At 37.8% G+C, this 10,122-nt stretch overlaps 1 protein-coding gene across 1 annotated transcript; it reads left to right on the top strand.

The window, feature by feature from the left end:
• Positions 1-7,917: 7,917 nt before the first annotated feature.
• Positions 7,918-9,906, top strand: LOC306880139 (leucine-rich repeat transmembrane protein FLRT2-like; the record flags this gene model as incomplete). Its single annotated transcript, XM_079433467.1, has 1 exon — positions 7,918-9,906. One exon carries the CDS (start codon positions 7,918-7,920, stop codon positions 9,904-9,906), a length of 1,989 nt encoding a protein of 662 aa, XP_079289593.1.
• Positions 9,907-10,122: the final 216 nt, after the last annotated feature.

Genomic DNA, 10,122 nt, shown 5'->3' with positions numbered 1-10,122 from the left:
GAAAATCCCATTTTTTAAAGTAACTAATGTGCATTTATAGTTTTCTTTTATACTACATTTTTTATGTAAATAATGACAATGTATGCAGCATAAATGCTTGTGAGTCAATTCTTTTGAATCAATTTTGAAAAAAAAAGACTCTTTAAAATGTGACATTTGGCAACAATTCTGGAAAAGTGAGTCTTTGAATGATTTACTTATCCGATTCATAACCAAAACAAATCTTAATATCCTTTAATAAAATATATGTGTGACTCCAAAAGAGTGTTTAAGGATACCCCCCCCCCCCCCCCCCCCCATTTTATTCACAATTTGTTCACATAAAAACAAAAAAAAACAGACATATATGTTAAGTTAAATTGTATTATGAACAATTTTGGATTTCCGAGGTGAATACAATGCTATGTGGCCGTTTGATTTGAACTAGAAATTACACTGTGTACATTTAAAATCAACAAACTCTTAGATGCTTTCAGCTACAAAGTGTTAGTGTGGTCTCAGCTATTAAATATTTAGCACTTAAAAGTCCTGGATACTGACATACTGCAGTAGAGGTAATACAAGTCTAAGAGAAGTTCAAATGTTAGCATATTATAGTATGATGTAGGTGGTCTTAAGGAAAATTATCTGTGCAATTTTCACATTGTGAGAGGAATATAAATCGCACATGAGTTTGCATAGCAGCTCTTTGAACACTTCAGAATAGTAAAACTCCTATGCGCAATAGATCTGCATTTGTTTATTTGAGTAGCTGGCTGCTGAAGGGCCATGTGTTTCATTAAAAGCAATAATAAAATAAAATAAATTCCTGCACTTGCATAAAAGGAGCAGTACATTGCGTCTCTGCCACTGTCGTATTATGAAACTGAAAGGCATGACCGAATACTTCAGAAAACCTTCTCGATCCATTCTGGTCATTTAGCGCTGTGTATCATACTGATTTACAACATAGAGAACTAGAGAGCAGAATATTGTGAACATGAATTCTGGTGTTAGCAAGGATACTGTCTACTAATTACTTGACTCAAATATATACAAAATGATTATGTGGTCACCCACTTACTCAGCGTTTATCAACAACTTCACAGCTTGACTTCCATTTTCGTTGACTTGAGAAACTTAAGGCCCATTAACACCCATAACAATAACTATATTATCATCTACACTCACACACAAGAGCTTTTTTATTATTATAGTAATGATGTTGTCTTCCGCTTTACATGCTTGAATTCTGATTAATGCGTTATCAACATTTGAAAAATAAATAAATAAATAAAGTTATGAATCTGATTACAATATATTTATTCTATGTTGCTATTATCGGCGTGCTGTGGATGTCTCTATTATAAAGAATTAGAACAATTACTAAATGTTAAAAAAAAAAAAAAATCCTGAAGGTTTCCTTTTGTATGCCACAAAAAAAGACAAAAAACATATTTAAAAAAATAAAGGTTCCAAAAGAGTGTTTTTGCAGCAATGCCATAGAACCATTATGAGTTCCTCAAAGAACTGCTCAGTGAACAGTTCTTAAAAGAACATTGTTGTTTTGTTTTTTTTCTCAGTATGACAAACATTTTCATCATCTGAAGAACCTTTTCGTCCACTATAAAATCCATGGAACCTTTCGCTGCACATAAAGGTTCTTTGTTGGCATCTGGTTCCACAAAGAACCTTTAAAGAAAATGTTCTTTGTGGAGCTGCCAACAAAGAACCTTTATTTTTAAGAATGTACAGGTTTATTTGACATGAGATTGAATTACAATTTTCGGTTTTGTTTGAACTCTATGAATATAAAATATGATACATGATTTTTTTTTTATGATACATTATAAAACTTTTTAGGGACTGCCCGCCTTTGCAGATCCCTTACTATCACACAAGACCGAGTTTTATTTATTTATTTTTTCTTCCCTCAGTAGATGTGACTCCATGTAAAATATGGTAGCCTATCATTTTACTTCTGCATATTTTTGGGTTCAGTATATAATTCATTGTCTGTATGGCAGACAGATTTATGTTAAAATTAAATTTTGTGGACTGAGAAGGACGAAGCAGTCAATCACTGCCATTTAGTAGATAAAAATAAATAAAAAAGACATCTGGAAAGTCACTAAAAGGTCTCTTCGCAACGTGATACGATAGAACTCGGATACTAGGATCAATTTATTTTCAATAAGAAGGGAGACACTCTCATTTCTCAATGTTCAATGATTATAATTCTCTGCCCTTCCTTGTCATTTCATCTAACGATCGCAAATTGATTGCCAAATCACTCGGGTCCTAATAAGTGTGTGGAGTTTTCCCTCCCACTGGATATAGGCCGACGTCAAGCTGTCCCTTCATTGTAAGTCTGCTTCTGTTTAAATATCATGTCGCATTTACAGTAATCTGGTCCTAATTAAAATGTATAGTCTGACAGAGTGCAGTATCGGCACATTCTGAGCGTCTTTCATGCCAGTGAATAGTTAATGAACGTTACGCTGCCTTGAGTTTTGGAGGAAGAGAGAAGCAATATATTGAAGTAGGAAGGCAACAAGGCACATAAGTATACAGTTTACACATTTCTGTTAATATTGATTGCTAATTGCTTACTAAGATCTGCGGTAAAAGTGGTGCCTGAAGGAATGACTGAAAGGAGTAAATCAATTAATAAATGTGTTTTCCTTTATTTCAGCCCTGAGAAATAAACATGGCAGTCTCTGAATATTTGCTTGGAAATCTCTAAATCTCACTTGAATTTGTTGTACATTATTAGACATGACGTTATTGGAAGACTGTCTGAAAGCAGTTACCTTAGAAGGTGCTTTCATACAAACACACAGCCTGTCAAGTCAATGACTAACTGGGTAGCAAGACAGCTGTCTTTGCTTTTCAAACACTGAGAGAAAAAGCGAGATTCCCTTAAGTTTGCCTCAGCCACCTCGAGACAATAGAGAACATCTGGATAAAATGTTAATAACTTAATGCGAAACAGAGACTGCATGTAAAAGTTAAATTCATGATAGGAAAGTAGGGTAAAATGAATTAATCAAGGAGTTTGTGTGGGATAAAGAGCTTCTGAATTCATTCAAAAGATCCAACTCAATTCTCTCATGTCTCTGACATGTTTTTTGAATGCTGCAAACTGTAGGTAGAATGTTACAGTTGTCAGTGAGAAATTACTTGAATTTTGACTAAAGCTTATCTTACCTCTTGTATGATACTTATGGTTGCAAAAAGGTGGAACATTTCCAGTAAATCTCGCAAACATTCCAGAGATTTTGGAAACTTTCCAGGATTTTTTTATTTTTTGGAATCTTCCAGGGATTTTTGGAAAGTTTCCGGACATTTACCGAAAATTCCCACCCCTTTGCAACCCTAATGATACATTTGTAATGATTTTGCATCTCAAAGTAATTGCAATTTTTTATATCAAAATTTGCACTTGCTGGTTTATATCACAAAATTTCCAAACCTTATTTTTATTTTTTCCTCAAAATATCTCACAACTGGGAGATATTAATTGCAAACTATAGGCTATCTCGCATTTGCAAGTTATTAATAGTGAGACGTAAACACATAATTCTGAGGAAAAAACAAAACGTCAGACTTGAAAAATGTAAACTCACAATCAGATTTTTTATTTTTCAGACCTGCAAGTTTATATCTTGCAACCGTGAGATGTAAACTCAGAAGTCTGAGGAAATAACTGAATTGCGAGATAAAGCAGCAAGATATAAACAGTAGTAAGAAATAAATTTGCAATTGCAAGAAAAATAAATAAATTATATATATATAGGCCTATATATATATAATTTATTATGTGGCAGAAAAATGTATCTACGTTTAGGGGTGGACCTTAGTTAGTATGTTAAGGTCAATTAATTATTTTCCTTATGAATCAAACCCAAATTCATAAGAAATTGCCAAGAAAATTACAGATTTGGTTTGACTCCACCCAAGCTAGAAAGTCAAGAAAGTTTGAAAGACATAAGAAAGACATATAGACATTAGGCTGAACAAATACCGAGCAAAATTAAGTAGGCAACTTTTTTTTGGTGAACTATCCCCTTATGGACAGGGAACTAGACTATTTATTGGCGAATAGTGTTGTGGTGGGATTTCACTTAATGACACTAACGATAAATGGTACAAATCTAAACGTATCAGCATGAAAATCAAGCTCATATCCTTACATACATATCCTTCCATATAGAGAAGGGGAAGTTAAAATGTAAGTGTCATTCCACCCCAGCCTGTAATCTCTTTACTCAGGACGAGAGAGAGAGAGAGAGAGAGAGAGAGAGAGAGAGAGAGAGAGTCGGAGGTGTGCAGTGAACAGATCATTACCAGCGCAGTTTTCCTCTGTAAACATCTCTCGGAGATAAATCGGCGAACTCTTGCGTTTCTCTTTCACCAAGTATGATGGTATGATACGCAGGCACGCGGATGTATTTTGGGCTTTTTCGGCGAGTTTACCGACTCCTGGAAAAAGTGGATTTTGCAAATGTGAATTTGGTGTAAATTAAAGGTTTAAACGAGGGCTCAGCTGTGGAAAGAGGAACAGAGGGAGTCTCTTCGGCAAAAAGTAGTGAGCGCGGACACTGAGCTCTCCAAACGGGAGTCATGCTGTCCGGAGGAGCCGCGGGCGGAGAGGAGCTCGGAACCGATTCGGTAGAACAGTATGTTCCGGGAATGGCGTTGGATCTGTGCGTCCCGTTTATTCCACCGAGCGCATGAACAACAAGAGGGGGACAATTGCTCAATGTTGTTTAATTATACGGATAAAATCATGTTTGATAAGGTAGGCTGATTTTGATGGTGTCAACTGCATTTATTCTGCTGGATGAGGTCCATATACCCGTCTAACTACAGGCATAGGTTATAATTGATATCCGCATTTTAAGTTAAAAGTGTTCGTTTGTATACAAATCACTAAGTTGCACAGTTCCCAGGCATTTCGTCCGAAATTATTATGCTTATAACTATGGGCTTTTACTTTTCCGCAAACTGCTGCGTTTGTAGATTAGACTAAGGCTTGTCAGCGTTATCTCAAATAGCATATTTAGGGTAAATAGTGGGCAACCAAAGCGGTTTATCTGGTCAAACATCAAGCGTGTCACAGCATCGTTTCTCTTTTACTTACGCTCGGCTCCCAGTACCATCTAGCGATTATTCATTCACAACAGCTTCTCTGCTCTCTCAAGTTCACCTTCTCCGCCTCGAAATGTCTCCTACGATTCAAACTTTCAGTGTTGTTTTGTCTTCACTCATTGTGTTTTGTCTGCGAGCATGCGTTTTGGTTAAGACACATTGTAAAAAAAAAAAAAAAAAAAAAAAGTTATATTTAGCCGTGGTTTTCAGAAATGCCTTGTAAAAATATGGTCACAACGTTTCAGCCATTAAGGGATGGAGTTTTGATGCCTGCATATTTTACCATTTTCAACCGTGTATTATCTCAGCTGATAGTGTTTATAAGCACCATAAAAATAAAAGGTGGTAACATGGAAGTCCAGGATGAAACCAACGTTCAGCAAAACTGGCTTTTCCATTAAGAATTGCCAATAAATATAGAGCATAGACAAATAAATAAAAATAAAACAACATCAGGTTATCTATGACAAGAATAATGCAATATACATTAAACAAACAGCATGCAATTAGTAAAACATACTGTATTGCACACAAGTGATTAGAATAGTAAGAACAGATACATTATTTAATCAATAAATGTTTCAATTAAATATTATAATATATGGTAATGTCTCTAATACTTTTTTTCACCAGTAACCATTTTGTAACTTAACTTTAAAACAAGATTTTAACTATATTTTTACTGTAAAAGTACACATATTGTCTTGAATTTGTATTGTTTTACTTCCAATATAATATTTTACTGTACAACTATTGTGTGTTAAATCAAACATTATTTTCATTATATACAATAAGGTAACACACAGTTAACAAATTAACAGGTTTTTACAATAGCATTGTTTTGCATTTATGAATATGTTTTTACACTGTAGGCTACATTCTTAAAACTACAGGTTTTTCATTGGCATTGACGGTTCCATGAACGGTTCCATGACGGTTCCATCCTTTAACATCTATGGAAACTTCTAATTGGTTCTTGTGGAAAAAGGGTTTTTAGATTATTAAAAGGCATTATGAAAAAAAAAAAAAAACGTTATTTTTAGAACTGTTCACTAGAGGGTTCTTTGGGGAACCAAAATGGTTATTCTATGGCATCATTGAAACAAAAGGAAGATTTATTTTAAAGATGTATTGTTTGCTGTAAACGTCTTTATACTAATGTTTATGCATTTTAATGTGATTTGAAATATGATTTTGTCAGATCTAAATGGCTTTATATATTAGGCCTGTATTTTTCCTTATTTAAATTACATCTGTGATAGCTTGCCTCTTAGTAAAGACAAGCATTCTCTTGCCAGGCATTGATTGTTTTAACTCTATTAACAAGGCAGATGGTATAGGCCACAAAAGCAAAAATCCAATGCAGAGGTGTTTGCTGAAGGCTCAAGATGCCAAGAAGTATGCTATTTCACAATGAGAATAAAAGCACAAAAATACAAACAGGACAGACTGAAAAGTGTTTAATTACGTATGCGCTTTAATACTGCTTTCAGACATTTTAACTACAACATATCACATTTCACAAAATGTAAATGTCATACAAAAGCCTGTTTTTTGTCCCCTAGGTAAAAAAAAAAAAAAAAATCCCTCCAGCGTTGATTAAAGGGCAGCAGCTGCCTTGCACGATTATGTAGAAGTTTATTTAGTTGAAAAATGGTGCACGTTTAGCTTATTTGTTTTTTTAATATGAACTTTAATCAAAATACAAGCAATACAGTGGATTCAGTATGAGTTCTGATTATGATTCTGAGACCTTGAGGTAGCACAAAACCTTTTCGTTGAGGAGGGAAAAAGACTGTATTGATCATTTATTGCAGATAGAAGGGTTAAATTATATCCCAATCCCATTTAATTTGACAGGCAGCATTCATCACTCTGAGCTGTGTAGGACACCCCCACTCCCTCAAATCATTTGATAGTTTTTTTTTCTTTTCCCTGAGCTACACTCAAAGGGGACGTGAATATTCTATGATGCATAGTGAAGACGCTATAAGCCATTTTGTAAACTTTTTTTTTTTTTTTTACGATTAGCCGATTTTTGTGTAAAACATAAAAAATGTATTGGGTAACACTTTATGTTAGGGTCTCTTAACTAGTTGCTTATTAGCATGCATATTACTAGAATATTACCCATTTATTAGTAGTAATTAAGCACATATTAATGCCTTATTCTACATGACCTTATTCTACATCCCTAATCCTAACTGATACCTAAACTTCACAACTACCTTACTAACTATTAATAAGCAGCAAATTAGGAATTTATTCAGTGAAAAGTCATAGTTAATAGTGAATAAGTGTTTCCTATTCTATAGTCTTACCGTTTATTGGCCTACTGAATTTTTGTTGTGAATCCACACTTTTTGCATTCTAATCTGTCCTTGTTTTGAAACAGGTCTCTGGACCCAAATGTCACATCTTCCGGAAAGCGCTCGGGCTGAGGCCCATCAGCACTTGACAGCAGGTTGGGAGGTGGACGGTGTGGCTCAGTGCTTCAGCACTCTCTCAGTCACACCCTGCTTGGGCCCTGCAGTGAGCGAGAGCATTTCTCCAATGATCTGATTCCTCAGCATAGATGGCTTGAGTGAGAAAATCCATGTACTCTAATGAGACCACCTCTCCAGACAAGGGAATACTCCTCAAATTCCTGGTTTATCTGTGAACTGCACATTAGAATAATCTTTTAGAGGACTTAATTTTGCTGGATTTGTTACATTTCCTTTTTACTCCCTCCAACCACTGATTTTGTCTTGCCATTTCCTTTCCCTCCCTTTCTTTTTCACTATGGAGTTTCAAGCCGGATTTTGGAATAACGATTGGACTTCATTTCTTCGCTTTTGGTTGACAGTGTTGTTGAGCTTGCATGTGCAGTTCAGCCCCGTCTCCTCCTGTCCCAAGGAGTGCCGCTGTGATAGAACATTTGTTTACTGTAATGAGAGGAGCCTGACGTCTGTGCCTCTGGGGGTGCAAGAGGGATACAAGACCCTCTTCCTCCACAACAATCAGATCAACAATGCCGGCTTTCCATTGGAGCTACACAATGTTGCCTCTGTAGAAACTGTTTACCTATATGGAAATCAGCTGGATGAATTTCCCCTCAACCTTCCCAGGAATGTTCGAGTGCTGCACCTCCAGGAAAACAACATCCAGACTATCTCCAGGGCAGCACTTTCCCAGCTATCCATGCTGGAGGAACTCCACCTGGATGACAACTCCATCTCAACCGTAGGGGTAGAGGAGGGGGCTTTCAGGGAGGCTGTCAGCCTCAAGCTTCTTTTCCTCACCAAAAACCACCTGAGCAGCATTCCTATCGGATTACCATCAGATCTCAAGGAGCTGCGTTTGGATGAGAATCGCATTGCCGACATTGACGAGGATGCCTTTCAGAATGTCACCACCCTGCAGCGACTTTTGCTGGATGGGAACTTGCTTGAGGATGAGGGCATTGCTCCTGGAACCTTCCAGGACCTGGTCAACCTGAGAGAACTGTCCCTGGCTCGAAACTCCCTCACCACTCCACCAACATTGCTCCCTAGCGCATCCCTGATCAAGCTCAACCTGCAGGAAAATCAGATGGACACCATTGAAGTGACAGCCTTTGTTGGGCTTAGTAAACTGGAGAAGTTAGATATCTCTAGCAACCAGCTTCAGTTTCTTACACCGGGTGTCTTTGACGGCTTGAGGAACCTGAGGCACCTTAATGCGAGAAACAACCTCTGGAAGTGTGATTGCAACATTAAGTGGGTCATTGCATGGCTCAGGTCTCTGCCTTCTGCGATAAACGTCCGTGGGTTCACGTGCCAGAGTCCAGAAAGGGTGCGTGGCATGGTAATTCGAGAACTCACCTTAGATGCTATCGACTGCCCAGCGGGCACCGTGCTGCATCCCTGGCCAACCCATTCATATCCATCTACATTGCCACCCCGCAGAACCACCACCATCACCACGACCACCTCCAGAACCACCCGCTTCACCACCATTTCACCCACTGCTTTTTACCCCACCACGGCCAACCCCACACCCCCATTTCCACATTTCCCTCCCGGTCCCCTGCCTCCTTACGAAGACCCCTTAAAAATCTCCTTTCACGTAGTGAACTCTACCTGCATTTACGTGAGCTGGGAGTCTTACTTCACTGTGACGGCTTACAAGGTGACTTGGGTCAAGATGGGGCAGAGTTTGATGAGTGACATCACTCGAGAAAGAACAGTCCCGGGATACCAACGAAGACTTAGCCTGTCGAATTTAGAACCCAGGTCTATCTACCGCATCTGCGTGTACGTTCTGGATACTCTCAACACATACAGACCGGGCGAGGATACTATCTGTTCTGAGGCTAAGACCAAATCCACATCCACGTACTCCGAATCTGAGCAGGCTGCCCAGCAAGACAACACTTCCACACTCCTATTGGCTGGAGTGATAGGTGGGGCAGTGTTGGTGGTCTTAGTGACACTTCTAAGCTTGTTTTGCTGGCACATGCACAAGAAAAGCAGGTCGTCATCGTCCAAATGGAAATACAACCGTGGGAGGAGAAAAGATGACTACTGCGAGGCCGGCACCAAAAAGGATAACTCCATCCTGGAAATGACTGAAACAAGCTTTCAGATAGTGTCACTAAACAATGAGCAGCTTTTAAAAGGGGACTTCAGAATTCAGCCCATCTACACACCTAATGGAGGGATTGGCGTCAGAGACTGTCACCTCAGTAACAATAGCATAGCTTACTGCAAGAGCAGTAATGTTCCCAGTGTGGACTTCTGCCACACATGATGCTTTTCGACGGATGCTACCACCATTTGGTCAAAGAAAATATAGTTCAATATACTGTACAATACAAGTATACATATATACATACATACACACATGTTCATATATATATTTCCAGGTGCAGTCAACATGGTAATTTATACTGTGGACAAGTATGTGGAATTCTGCTATATTTTCTATTCTTAGTAAATATGAAATGGTTTTGTAATATGCGAGACT

The sequence above is a fragment of the Barbus barbus genome, assembly GCF_936440315.1.
Source record: "Barbus barbus genome assembly, chromosome: 14".
Taxonomy (NCBI): Eukaryota; Metazoa; Chordata; class Actinopteri; order Cypriniformes; family Cyprinidae; genus Barbus; species Barbus barbus.
This window is presented reverse-complemented; position numbering and strand designations above follow the sequence as displayed.